The following is a 15,107-nucleotide window of genomic DNA, read 5'->3' on the forward strand; positions in this document are numbered from 1 at the left end:
TTTTCTTGAAGCACCGTTCCTCACGTCCGAGTCGCGGTTCTCAGCCCCCACGTGCCGGACATTAGTGCTCGTGAAGGGACACCCCAACACGAGGCCTCTGGACAGCCACGCACACGTCTACGCACACACATCACAAGCTCAGTCCTAGAAACCCAACCCCCCGGGAAGACAAAAGCCCACGGGTACACACATGTTCCACGGGACGAAGCCTGGCGAAAAGCACGTGCCAGCCAGTCTGGGAGGAACGCAAGTCCCATCTGTGCTCCCCCTTCTGGGGTGTCTGGTCCCAGGGCCGGGCAGGAACAGGGCCAGCTGGTGGCAGCCCAGGAGGGAGGAGTCGGAACAGAAACCCCTGCGCCATCCTCACAAAACAAGGACAGGGTCAGGGACAGCTGTGGCCGAGGGCCCAGGGCCTCGACTCCTGGCCTTGGCAGTGTGGGCCTAGCCGACCAGGTTTGCCCCTAGCACCCTGAAAACCTACGAGGCCCTCGTGGTTTTCATACCATACAGGCAAGGCTGGCTATTGTATGAGGATTTTAGATACAAAACAGATCGATGACAACATGGTGAGAACAGAACCTACAGGATATAAAAATGGCCAAATTTGAAAAGGGCTGACTCCAGGGGTGGGGAGCTAACAAGGTGGCACAGGCCACCTCTCCTGGGGTGCATACCCTGTCACTGGGACTCTGCAGATGACAGGGAGCCACTCACGGTCTGTCCCGCCTCGAGTGAAAATGACCATCTGTCACTTTTGTTCCTGTGGACATCCTTGCTGCGCTCCCGCCCCCAAGACTGCTGTGCTGAACGAGCCTTAAAGTAAACAGCCAGTGAAGGCTCCTGTCCGCGCCCCCCGCCCCACCGCCTCCAGTAGCACAGAGGTCCCCACGGCCCGGACTCCCTCACACCAGCCACCCCTGGCCCTGCAGCTTCATTCAGAATCAAGCTCCCCAAACCACCTTGGGGCAGCACCCGGGGGCAGTGGCCAGGCCCAGGGGACAGCATGAGAGCAGGCACAGCTCGGGGCGCACGCGGTGGGCCTCGGTGCAAACAAGAGGCTTTAACTCAGGAAGAAAGCAGCACACAAATCTGTCCAACTCAGACGGCACTGTTATAACCTCAAAACACTCAACAAAAGATTATACACGTTTCGAAACAATTCACCACAGAATTCCTTTTATGAGCAATACTCCTAGTACATTCAAATACGGCTATATTTGCAAACAACCTTTTATTAAACTTCTGACATTCCTGACAACTTTTAATTTGTACTTTCTTTAAAAACCTTGCCGTGTCACACTGAGGAGGAATCGCGCATTCCTGCGGGCTAGGAAACGGTGCTGAGCACGCCGATGCAACAGAGAAAGAAAACAGTCGCTGAAGACTCCGGCCACCTTGAACACGGCTCACGGCTCTCCATCCACACACGCCCGCACACGCACACTACCGCAGGTGTTTTCGGCCGACTTTCGGCTGGTACAAAACGCTGACTTGCTGTCCCTCAAAAAGTGCGAAATCCTCCTGAACACTCTCTCAACGAGCACACAGCAGCAACTACAGCAGACTTAGAGCAATCCATCCCTGGCCACTCATAAAAACAAAATTAACACTCAAACCACACAAATGAAGCATTCGCTCGTTGGAGACAGACTTCAAGATATTTTTACGAAAGTCCCATTTCTCCTCTTTTTTTCTTAGAGCGGTTGTACTTTTATTTTAGCCCAAAGCTTAACATTAGGGAAAAAAACCCAAAATTTAAATAAATTGCAATATATCTAAATTAAAGTTGGAAACATGTACTTTTTGTCTCCAAGGATAGAAAGTAAATTCTGTTTAATTAAAAACCAAATGTTTATTATCATCTGCCTTTTTACAGCACTTTGTAGCAACTGCAGTAATCGTTACTCACTTTGCAAGCAAAAAGACACCATTTGGAACTGGAAAGGACCTCCCAGAGTGTGCAGCTCCCCTGCTTGCAGACAGGACAACTGGTGACAGACAGACAGTGCTTGGTGGGAGCTGGCAGGCGTACCCTCGGACAAGGCCATCTGCACTGAGCCTCATCTTTCCCTAAGGTCCCACTGCCTCCTGAAGGCCACGTGCTGCCATCTCCTGTGGGTCGTGGACAGGTGGTGGGTGTGGAAGGCACTCAGCCAGGCAGCCCCCACGCTGGCCCTTCATGCATCCCCTGGCTTCCCCTCTAGGACCCCTCAGACCCGCAAGCCAGCAGGCACCCCCCCATTTTGCCAGCCATGATAGTCCCGTTCCGTGTGCCTCTCTTGACAACCTCTACCTTGTATTTTCTTCTGAACCCTGGCCTAGTGCTGGAGCTGTGGTGAACTCAGTGGTCTGAGCACGGCACACACCCACTCTGCAGGGATGTGACCAGGTCCACAGAAGCCCTCGCCATGCATGCCCCAGCACAGCCAGCACCAGCCGCCGCAGCCAGCAACGCGCTCCCACTCTTTAGGGCCCCCATTCCCATCCATACACTAGCAATTCAAGGGCCACAACACAAGTTAGCATCTGTCTCCCCAAGGAGACAATCTCTTCCCACCCCTAAAGGTGAAATAGCGAAGGTCCTGCCAGAGAATCAACTGGTAGCTGTCAGGTTCTAGCATTCCACCACTTACAAGATTCTGTCGCCTCATCTTGGTTACATTTCAAAAATCAAAGACTTTCCCGCAAATTAAATTAAACGGCACAATGCAGTTACCACATGACATTTCAACTGTTAAATTAAATCCATTCTGCCACAGCAGCAAAGGATTCCACTAAAATCCAAGATTCTCTCCCAGACAGTACATAGATTACATCAAATGCTCTTCTAAAGCTTTCTGAAACATGCCACGAAAAAGGATAATTTGACAGGGTCTTAACACTCACATGACAGAATAAAATGTTTCTACTGAAACAGCAACTCCCTTCCCGAGGCGACGCCATCCTGGTGGGGGAGCATCCAGCGAGCCGGCCTCGAAGACCCGGGGCATCCCACATGGACACAGGGCACAGCCACAGGGACCAGGCAAAGCTGGCAGTGCAGTAAGCCATCTCTTTCGTGAGGTCAAAGCACTGGCCCGTGTTCCACTTCCAAACAGATCCTGCTCCAGTTCTAAGTGGTGTCAACCCCATTCTCAACGTTTTTGTGAGCTTAAGACAAATAAATGGGCATTCTCCAAATCTATATACCATATTTTTGTGTTGTATAACTTTTTACCTCCTTTTTAAAGAACGGATATTCTGAGAATTTGTCTTCACTTCAGTTCCCTCCTCCTTTAATCCTCAGGCCAGTGCCTGAGAAGAGCGTTCGGCGACTGCCACTCCATGAACAGCACCCGGCAAGTGCATCTGTGTTCCTTTTTTTTTTTTTTTTTTTTAAGATTTTGTTTGAGAGAGAGACAGCTCATGAGCAGGCGGAGTGGTGGAGGGAGAAGCAGGCTCCCCGCCAAACAGGGAGCCGGATGCAGGACTCGATCCCAGGACCCTGGGATCATGACCTAAGCCGAAGGCAGACGCTTAACTGACTGAGCCAGGCGGTCACAAGCCCCCCACCCCGCCTTTTAAAGATTTTTTGTGTTGCATCTTTAGGAAAAGAGCATCAGCATCTGACACACAATTTGGCTAAACACATTTATATACACCAGTTTCCTGACATGAAAATTTAGCCCCTGCACACACACAGGGAAGCAGTCGAGAGTCGATTAAACTGCGCTTAGATGCACGCGTGTGTAGTCTGACATCAGCCAGGCGGTGTTTGAAGCCTGGGGAAGGGAGCCCACGGTGAAGTTTCACTTGCCTTTAAATAATCTTTCTCCTGTGCATTTTCTTCATACAGAATAGATCATCTGGGGCCACTTAAGTCTTATTCCTCGTGTTGACAGGAATTTGAAATCCTCACATGTTCAGGAAACAGGAAGACACAAATGGGATCCCTACAGCAGCAACTGTGTGGGGATGTGACCCGGCGAGGCTGCTGCAGGGCATGACTCGCCATCCACCCCACCCCCACCTGCATAAAGGAGCTGCACACTGACTTCAGTGACATCATTTATAAAGCTGACACTGAAAGGGAAGACGGGTGCAAGGAGCCGGACCATGTCTGACTTCACGGCACATTAGTTTACGGTACACAATACAGTTTGACTTGAAGTACTTTCTTTACAAAAATACTTAGGAAATATAAATGTTAGAGATCCAAATGCTTCAAAATGAATCAAAGTTAAAAATAAAATGCAAAGTAAAACAGATTCATGTTTGTTTTGTTTGAAAAACACTATAGTTATATTTTAATTCTGCTGATAATTATGTCATCGTAAGTATGTCAAAGTTCGATGGTATCTTATCTTGCTTTTGAAAATCTTATAGTATGCTGCTACTGATTAAACAATAATATCAACATAGTCAAAAAGTTTTATATGAAGTTTTTACATGGAGATTGCAGTGCTACTATTTTGTTTAGTCTGAAATAAGAAAACAAGATCAAAAAGAACAAAAAACCCTTCACAATCTCTCCCAGCTTGTGCCCCAACTTTGCATAAATGCTCTCCATCCATCATGTACGTTTCTGCAAGTTCATTATCCTCTCGTCTAACTGCTCAGCGCAAGGCTGTAAGCAAGTCAGAACACGCACCACCCTCATGTCAACAACTGGGACAGTGCGACTGTCATGGCCCTCAGTCCCCCCCAGGCCGGTCGTCAGTGCATCTGGCTTGAGCTCTGAGATCCACATGGATCCCTACAGGACTTCTGGCTAATTGAACAAACACAACGCAAAACCAGGATTCTGGGGCTTTCTGGGGCTTGGTGCTGCTGCTCCCACACGGCCTCCCAGGTGCTCACCGGAACACGGGTGAGCAAAACACAAGTTCCACACAACAGCTCTGCTGAAGCAGAACCTGACCCCTCCATCACCATTAGGAAAGCCACAGAGTGTGACGGCGGGAAGTCTGAATCCTGGCAGCGTCAGGGAAGGAAACCAGAAAGCCACTTTGCTGACACTCATTCACTTGTGCACGAACACAGGACGTTAGAGGCTTACACTCTTGTTGGAGACAAAGTGCTGACCCAGGATGGCCCCTCAGAGGACCACACAGAGGAGCATCGCTGCATTTTACCCTCACGCCACCACCCTGCGGTGCACTCTGCGTGTCCCGAGGGGACAGACGGGCCCACTAAGGGGCTCACTCGCTCGAAGGAGCACCCAGGTGAGCAGCGTGGCCACCTCCCCAAGGCAGACCACACTCGGGTATCCTACCTTCTAAGTGACACCTCTTCTAGGGTTGAGCTGTCCTTTCTATGAACTGATGGCAGAGGGCGAGCTCCTTTTCCTTTTGGTATTCCTAAATAGGTAAGAGTTGGCAACACTACAGTAGCCTTCCCAACCATTTTTTCTAACAGGTCCATGAAATCCAAATTCATGTTGTTGATGAAGGGAGCCACAGGAAAACTGTCCACAGGAGAGGTATGAGTTCGGGCCTTGTCAGACGCAGGGAGGACAGGCATGGTGGCCGAGGGCTCGGGCACACACCTGAGCACTGCCACCACAGGCAGTCAGGAAGGAAAGGATGGGGTCAGGAAGGGTCAGACCAGATGGGGGAAAGAGACCCCCAAGCTGCACCCTAGACGGTCAACAGAGACAGCTGGTATCACTCTCAGAGAAACAGATACAGGGGATAAACCCACTCGGACAAGTACGAACACCTTATATGGTGTGCGGGTGGAGCGTCCTGGTGGAGATGCCTTGGCAGACGGTGGGCTACACCCTGCAGTCAGGGAGGGTTCTCGTGGTTGAACTACACTGGAGAGTGGTCAACACAGTGATGGCAGCTGAAACCCTAAGAGCAGATGAGATGTGCCAGAAAGCTTGAGGCCACAGCAAGATGCAGATGGACCATAGGGAACACACACACATACACACACACACACACACACACACACGCAGAGGAAACCCGCTCACACAGAGGAGTCAGGGAGAGGATCCAGCACATGAGGAACACAGAACCAGGCTGCGGTCCAGGAAGCAAAGCAGGGGTTTGCAGAGGTGAGGAGAACAGGGTGGCTGAGCATTGAGTGTTTCACACTCCAGGGAGATGAAAACCATTCATCACGTCACAGACATCAACCAAGTCCTCAGCGGCCTTGGACAAAGGCCCACTGTGGCAGCCCAAATTCACTGAAGGGTTAAGCTGCTGGGCACATTACTAGAGGCCACCCCCCAGAGATTTGTAGGGGAGCTGAGGGGCTGGGATAACGTGGGAAAGACTGGAGCACATTTACAAACTGAGAGCCATGAGAGCACAGGGGCAATGGGACTGGGTGTGCAGGGCCCCAGATATGTCCGGTGACAACAGTTCAGCTCAAGAACACAGCACAGACCAGTCTCAGACCGGAAAAAGGCAGTGGCAATGGGCCTGGCCGGGGAGAACATGCAGCCTGGAGGGGGCCACGGGCGCAGCAGCAGCCCTAGCACTGGGATGAAGGGTCTGTAAGTGGGAGGAGTGTGCGAACAGGAGAACCTGGAAGACAGCGATGAATGTTCACGACACGTTCAGGAGGGGGGATTTTACCTGTAGACATGGGCAGCGCAGTTCATGATGGGGACCCTAATGTTTAAATCTGCTTTACAGAGGCATTTTATCTCCAGTAAAACCTGTCAACCTCAGGCCCACAGTCCACTGAATTCTGAGGAAGGCACACGTTAGCGGAGCCAGCACCACCACGGGGAATACAGCCCAAGACGCCCCCCGGTCCCCTGCGCCCCTTCCCAGCCAGCCCCAGGCAGCAGGTGCACGAGGCGCCCTCTCTCAAGTTCTACCTTTTCTGGGGTCTACACAGAGGCGGTCTCCTTCCCCACTCCCAGGGCCTCCCCGTGTGACTCTATTCCACCCATCATTCACTGACCGGCAAAGGGGTCGTTCTGAGGCCCCACGTAAAGCCACGCGGATGCTCAGGCTTAAGTGTGCGTGAACACCCAGCTTCACTTGTGGAGACTGCCGCCGGGTGGGAGTGCGGGTCACAAGGGAGGTGTGTGTTCAACGTTGTAAGAAGCTGCCGGGCTGCTGTCCAGGTGGCCACTCAGCCGTGCTCCCCTGGCAGCCACCTGAAGAACGGCCGCCTGTGCTGTCCCGCCACCTCCCCCAACTGTGACTGGCATTCCCTAATGATGCGGAGGGCCTCTGCGTGCCTACTGAACATTCTGGAAAGTGCCTGTTCAAACTGTCCCCCATCCTTTATTGCTGGGTTGTATCTAGTAAGATACAACTGTCCTTTACAAATTCTGGACACGGGTCTGTTATCAGAGACATACTCTGACCCTCTCCCTCGGCTGCTTGCTTTTCCTTCTTTTCACAAAGAAATCTTTGCCTCAATCAAGGTCGTAAAGATTCCTTATGTTTCTTTCAGACTTGATTTTTTATATTCTTTTCATTTTTGCACATGGATATCCAATTACTGTAAACTGTCCCTTCCCCATTTCGTTACCTTGGGGCCTCTGACACGAGTACCTGGCCACGTGTGCTGGGCCTCGCTGCCCTCCGCTGCCCTCCACGGACCTAGACAACCACCCTGCATCAGGACTGCACTCAGCAGATTCTCACAGCTTCACAGTGAGACATGAAGCCTTCCAACTCTGTTGTCTTCCTTCTCAACATTTTTGTTGTTATTCTAGGTCCTTTGCAGTTCCACATGAATTTTAAAATCAGTTTTCAATTACTTCCAAAAAAGAAAAGTTTGCTAGGGTTCTGACAGAGGTAATAAAATCTAAGCAAGTCTTTTAATCCATGAACACAGTGCTTCTTTCCATTTATTTAGGTCCTTCTTCAACCACAACTCTAAATTCACCGTCTGCTCAGGAGGGCAGTGCTCAAGAAGAGACGGTACAGCACCATCGAGGGAGGAGGGTTGCTGGGCAGGGGGTGGACATGGAGCCCGAAGCAGGTGGCACTGACATAACCAGCTTGAGAGGGCGCCCTGGAAGGGAGACACCGAGAGGAGGTGAGCAGAGAGCCGCAGGAGGCCCAGCAGCAAGTGTCCACACTAAGAACTAGCACCGGCAGAAGGTGGTGGTGACAGAGGGTGAGGGGTAGTGAAGTTTACGAGGGAGATGGAGCTCTTCTGGGAGGAGATCCAGGGCAGGCCTCTGGGCCCAGGAGGCCGTGGTCCAGCAGGGCCGACCACAGAACTGACAGGAGGTGTAGGACGTGCAGCCAAGCCGTCTGGCAGCCCCAGTGCGCTGAGCTCACGTGGGCTCTGGAAGGTAAAAGGGAATACTGGCAAGGTCCCCAAGGCTTTCCCAAGTGACAAAAAGTGACTGAGTACAGCCACTAGGAGCAGTGAGAGGTGGTATTTAGATGGCCTGAATCTTCAAAGAGTTACCAAAGAGCCAGATCAGAAAAGGAAAAGCACAGCCCACAGAATGGGGGAGAGTATTTGCAGACCACATGTCTGCTAAGAGAGAATCCAGAACACGAAACAAACAAAAACACAAAAACCAAAAGAAGCCCTTACAACTCAATAATAAAAAGACAAACCCCCCCATTTAAAAATGGACAAAGGACTTGAACAGACATTTCTCCAAAGAAGGTAAACGAATGGTCAGCAAGCGCAGGGAAAGGTGCTCAACACCATTACTCACCAGAGAGATGCAAATCACAACCACCTCACACCCACTGGGACGGCTGAAAATACAACAGACAACGGCAAGTGTTGGCGAGGATGTGGGAAATCGGAACCCTCACACACTTGCTGCTGGGAGTGTGAACAGAGCAGCCGCCACGGGAAGCCTCCTGGTCGCTCCTCAAGAAGGCGAGCAGGACCAGCAACTCTGGCCCCAGGCACACACCTGAGAAAGGAAAGTGTGTCCACACAGACGTGGGCACGATGCCCATGGCAGCCAAACAGTAGGCATAACCTGAATGTCCGCCAGCTGATGAGTCCACCCCCGGGCAAACAGTGTCCTCCCGCCAGAAACAGGAGTGAGCACTGGCAGCTGCTCCCGCGTGGATGAACCGTGCAATCACGCTCGGTGAGAGAAGCCAGACACATAAGGACATGGAAGCCTCCTTGTATCAAGTGTCCAGAAGAGGCACGTCCAGAGACAGACGTGGACCAGTGGCTGCCACAGGCAGGGAGGCAGAAAAGCGGGGAGTGACTGCCAACAGCATTGGGTTTCTTTTGGGGTGATGAAAATATTCCAGAATTAGACAGCGGTTGGTGATGGCTGCACAACTCTGTGAAAGCTAAAAATCACTGAACTGTATACCTTGAAAAGATGGATTTTACGACATGTGAATTATAACTCAATAAAGCTGTTACAAAAAGAAACACAAGCTTTCTAAGCAAGTGGCACTTTTGGATTAACTGCCCAGCAAATCCCAGCTTTATCATATACTTTTTTGGTCCCACACTTGGCTGGTCTAAGAAGGGAGATGTCTCTGGTTGAGCCGCCTCGTAGTGCTTACTGTGCAGAGGTCACTGGGGGGCACAGGGTGTGCGCTGTGTGCACATGGAGGTCACAGGGTATGTGTGCAGGGTGTGTGTGCACGCGTGGGTTGCGGGGGGTGTGTGCAGGGTGTGTGCACACACGGCGGTCACGTGTGTGTGGTGCCCGTGCAGACGACCATGACGTGAGCAGGAATATGCTTGTAAATCCTGGAAGACCTAGTATCAGGCTGCCAAGAGTGGCCATCCCCCTGGAACGGGGCTGCAAGCAGCTCCTACCTCCACACCGCACAATGGTTGATGCTTTCAACTTTTAGGCGTCTGATGTGATTTCTCCAGAACCAACGAAGTGCCTCTCGGCGCTTACAAAACCCTAGGATGACTTCTTGGTGAGTTAACTTCAATAACTGCGAAGATACAAGCAGGCACTCCTTCTCTCAAAGGCCCACCACGCCCAACTGCCAACCCCAGCAATGCCTCTCAAGGTGTAATTCAGAGTAAACGAGCCCATCCTTCTGTTTATGTACAATTTATACGCAACTTTCAAAACTGATTTCAGAAAGGACCTGATCACCAACCTTGTTCCAATAAGGTTGCACAGTATGTCAGCTGCACCATAAAACCTCACTAGACCTGAAATGCTGCTGCTCCACGCACGGCGTGAAACCCACACGGGGCCAGGCGCCACACCGAGAAGGCTCGGGCTGGCCAGACACCTGGCCTCACGGCGCTTCATCAAGGAAGCCAGGATGGGGAGAACTGCCGAACCACACTTCATCCCGGGGGCCTGCCAAGAGCCCAGCTGTGCCCCAGCCTCAGGAGTGCTGCATTCGTGTGTGCTGCATGGTGAGACACAGACGGCCCTTCTGTCCACCCTATGATCCTGGAGACCCTGCCAGGCCATCTTCCAGAACCAGACTCCCTCCTCCCTGGGGTTGACCGACTGCAGCACCCTGTCCCTAAAGACCCTAGTACAAAGGATTACTCAGTGACTTTTGGTGGCAGACAATAACACACAAAAAATATAAAGTTAGAGATAACTTTGAGGAAAATTCTAGGTAAAATTTAAAACCAGGTCTTCCTGATGTGAACTGACAGATCGTCCTGGTGTCCAGCCACCTCAGTGAAAGGTACTACTGGTTAAAGGTAGGTGGGGTTACAAACACAAGGAAATTTGAATCAGAAAGGGAGGTGTGCACCGGCTAGCCTGGAAGGAGATCTGAGAACAGGCAGAAGCCAGGGTGCTTTGGGGGTGTTCCAACAGCCACCCAGGGAGTGGGGCTCGGGGGCTCTGGCACTCTGCTCATAACAGGGGCGCAGTATGGAGCACAGAACAGAAACCCACCAACCATGTGGGAGACTAGCGTGTGCGGGAGGTCTGCGGACAGGAAAGGCCGGCACAGATGGGCTAGGGGGCATGCCCAAGCAAGAGGTGGACAAGGCGCCCCGTGGCAGGAGACATTTGGTGCTCAGAACAACTGATGGGGATAAAAACTCCAAATGCGTGAAACTGAACATCAAGTTTGGAACACAAAAACCATTAAGATGAATACAAAGACTTGTAACTAATGGTCCAACTTAAAAACATTTTTAAAATTAAAACTTAACACTTACCAAAATAAAAAATTCCACCACTTACTAGGACTCAAAGTCACAGAACAATAAAAACCCAAAAAGCGCATTAAAAAAAAGGAGCTCACTGAGCATGTGCTTATGGCCAGGAGGTGCTTCCACCAGGACTGACCATTCTAAGCCCCAAAGGCCCCGCTCCTAGTTCTAGAATTTTCCGTCACATAACATGGCTGCCTGCTGTCCTGAACACAAATGAAATATTCTTTCCTTCCAAATCAAACCGAAGACATTTGATGCCACCTTACCAGCACTTCTTCACACACAAACTGAAGAACTAGAAAGCTCAACCCCTGCCTCACACACAAACTGAAGAACTAGAAAGCTCAACCCCTGCCTCACACACAAACTGAAGAACTACAAAGCTCAACCCCTGCCTCACACACAAACTGAAGAACTACAAAGCTCAACCCCTGCCTGGCTGCCTTGCCTCCTCTTCCCTGCCACCCTTGCGAGATTCTAGGCTCTAAGTGTGTCCAGCACCGCCCTCCCACCCCAGCGAGCACAACCCTGATCAACGGCGTGGCACATGGAGTCTGCCCCTCCCGGCCCGCTGTCCGCAGGTATCAACCTTGATCTGGCTGTCTGTGCTGCTCTGCACCCACCGGCCCTGTCCAGACACGCTCTCCTAGAACACCTGGAGTGAGAAGGTCCACGCAGAAAGGGTGGAGACAATGGTGCTCCATGATAAGGGGTGCTCTGGGCTCCTCAAGTAAGGAGTTCACAGAACACCCACCTTCTGGAAACAGCAATCCAGTGGGAGTGACTTTGGCAAAACGCAACACAGTAGGACAAGAAAGGGCCAGGAACACCTGAACTTGGAAACATGAATCAGATGCCTGTGAAAGCTGTGTATACCACAAACTGTTAAAAATCACAAGAAAGTCTCGCATACAACAACAAACCAAATTTTCAAGATATGTGGTTACTTTTATGAGCAGGGTGAAGCAGACAGAATAGGAACAATGCAACACAGCAGGGATGTTCATGAGAAAGGACACCATCACGTCCAACTTCCCCACATCTGCCACAATGCTGAAATGATGCTATGCGCACAGGACATGTGCATAAAAGGCCAAAACATAAACACTGTGCAATATCTGAGCTCAAAGTCAGATGCACTTTCATTTTAGAACATGACTTTGAAACACCTAGAACTTACCAAGTCATTGAAAAATTATTGCAGATTGCTTCTCCATCGTACCAAAAAAACCCCCAGCTGATATTTACAATACGCATGATGACAATACAAAAAACCCAACTGGATCCTGATTTAAAAAAAAAAAAACACACACACACACACCATAAATGACTTGCAGGAACAAGAGAAAAATGTGAATATGAACTTGACTTTACAGGATGTTAGGGACTACTGCTGACACAGTTGGTATGCTAATAGTAATATGAGCAAGAAAGAGATTAGCCTTATTTTTAGGGGGTTGTGATATACACTGAAGTTTTCACAGGTGAAGTGTTAGGATGTCTGCAATTTACTTCCAAATAGCGGAGTTAAAAAACAAAGACAGATATAAATATGCTTTATGGCAAAATGTTAACTGTAGAACCAAGTAGATACACGGATGGACACTGTCTATTTCAACTTTTCACATACTTAATATCTTTCTTAAAACAAAGTTAGGAAAAGCACATGCTAATGATGTTAGTGACCTGCCAGGAGATTGAGCTGGTTCCCCACTAACGCCACCAACAGCACTGCTGTCTAACATCTGATGGGTGACCAAGGCCAGCTCGGCTGAAATGCACGTGTGGTCTGGGGTCCCGGGAGCCTCTCCTCTGCTACCCAAACTGCCTGAACCTTGTAAGCCTTCCCTTCATCTCCACCTACAAAAGCTCACGGCCAGGCAAATGTGATGAGCACCGCAGCTAACCCACGCACACCTGCCCTCAGGCTGCACGTCAGCAGCAGGACCACCGGGACCACGACTGCAGCACTTCATCCATGAGGACACGGGAATGACGCTACGGCCAACAGCAGGAAGACGGCTTCTCTCCTCCAAGGGCAAAAAACGCAAAGAAAACAAGTAGTTTCTAACAAGAGGAGAAGGCTTGAGAACTGTCAGAACGACCAGGAAAGCATCCCGAAGGCCAGCATACCAGAAAGGAGGGATCCAGGGGGCAAGGAGCCAGAGGAAAGAGGCAGGAAAGAGATGCATTTGAATGATCCAGTTTCTCCAAAGTCCACCCCAAGTTACACACAAAATCCACTTTGAAACTAACCACCACAGAAGACGGTTTACAGCGGGAGGGTCAATCTGACAGGAGACCGAATTTCACAGAAGTGCCTCTGGGGACCGTCCTGAGCAGCCCCTTTGCTACAGGAACTGAGCCCCACACTGCCCAACAGACTTCCAACTGCCCCCCAAGAGTGACTACGGTCACAGCAAAGGGGACTCAGAGTCCCAGGAGGCTGCTGGCCAGTATACACCAGGCGTCCCCACAGCCCTCCCACTTTAGAAAACTGCGTGTTTCCGACGCTCCTCACTTTCACAACGGAAAGGCAAGAAAGATAAAAAATATAAAGTGTTAAGAAAACAATACAAAGGGAACATTTCTCTAATGAACTTAGTTGGGTCCCCTCCATCACCCAAACACTAAAATCTTAATTATTAATTAGACTTTTAAAATTTTAGAAAATTATAGGACATGAAATTTATCAACTATGCTAAGATATGAACCAAGTAACAGCTGACTATATTACCTACTGAAAATATTAATATTTGTAAAACAATATAAAAAACCTTCAGCTAAAAGATTTCCACCTACCTAGGAACACAGCATGAATTCCTCTAAGGAAACTTTTAAGGACATTCCCGTATCTCCCTAAAGCCTAAGTGCTGGGAACAAGATAAGGCAGGTTTGCAGGTTTTTCAAAGCAGTGCTGATCCTGAAGCTAGGGGAAGCGTGGTATCACTAACTCTGCAGCTATTTCCTTCTACAATAATGGAACACCGTTCACATTATTAAAGAAACAGCAAATTCAACAGTTGATGGTCACCGACGCTGGAGATGAAATAAACTTGTACCTTCAGCGAGGCTAGTGGATGCTCTGGCCCAAGTAAGCTCCAGTGGAAGGAAGCCAGGTCTTCGTCAGGCAGAATGTGATTCCCTGCAACACAGACACGGCACGGTGAGAAACATCGCGTCAGTGACACGGGGGAGCAGATGACACTGCACGTCATCATCCGCAGGTTACCTAGGGGCCTCGTTTTAGACTTTGCAGTAACTAAGGAACGCCTCCTTTACATACCACATAAAACTTCCACAAAAAACTGAAAATACTTCTTCATCTTTTCATATAAAGCCACATACAGCTGGCAGACCTCTTGCAGCTGCCTCAGTACAACCCGAATTTCCAGGACAGCTCCAACAGCATTCCAACCGAACAAACTGCGTAAAACTGTAGTGACTTCGCTGGGCAGTGTTAAGGTCAGTCTGACAATGCTGGGATATCGGGATACAAGCTCTCATTTGCTCAAGAGACCCTAGGCTTCAAACTGCAGTCAACCAGGTTTCACAGCAGAGGCAGACCAAGCACTTCCAGAATCTAAGCAAGGTTACGTGACTTGTGACATGAGTCACACCTCCTCCCGTCACTTCCACCATCACTCACAGATGACAAAGCACAGACCACACCAGCACCAGGAATGCCACTCANCTGGACACCCTATCACCAGGGCTGCATCAAAAATAAGAACTGCATTCAGGTGAGAAACTATATTTTGGACACTCTCCCTTCACTGTAGCGCTTAGATGCCAATATACCAAAATCATTAGTGTGTTAGTTCTCTTGATGCAATTTAAAAGTGTCAACTTTCTGAATAATTCTGTGATTTTTGTATCATGGTTTAGTCCCCTCCACACTGAAAAGGCAGATTCATTAATTAGCTACTAAGAGAAAGCAAAACAAGGTGAGTTCTGGGCGCCTGGGTGGCTCAGTCAGTTAAGCATCTGCTTCGGCTCAGGTCATGATCTCGGGGTCCTGGGATCGAGCCCCACATCGGGCTCCTTGCTCAGTGGGG

The 15,107-nt window shown here is 50.0% G+C and overlaps 1 protein-coding gene across 3 annotated transcripts in view; it reads right to left on the reverse strand.

The window, feature by feature from the left end:
* The window catches only part of FAM120A (family with sequence similarity 120A), a 93,478-nt gene that overhangs the window by 59,729 nt on the left and 18,642 nt on the right, over window positions 1-15,107 (reverse strand). For all 3 annotated transcript variants that reach the window (XM_040620365.1, XM_040620364.1, XM_040620366.1), the window contains exon 3: window positions 14,112-14,194. In XM_040620365.1, the coding sequence (XP_040476299.1) occupies window positions 14,112-14,194 (83 nt within the window). The remainder of the gene's footprint in view (window positions 1-14,111; window positions 14,195-15,107) is intronic.

The sequence above is a fragment of the Ursus maritimus genome, unplaced genomic scaffold, assembly GCF_017311325.1.
Source record: "Ursus maritimus isolate PB19 unplaced genomic scaffold, ASM1731132v1 scaffold_34, whole genome shotgun sequence".
Lineage (NCBI taxonomy): Eukaryota > Metazoa > Chordata > Mammalia > Carnivora > Ursidae > Ursus > Ursus maritimus.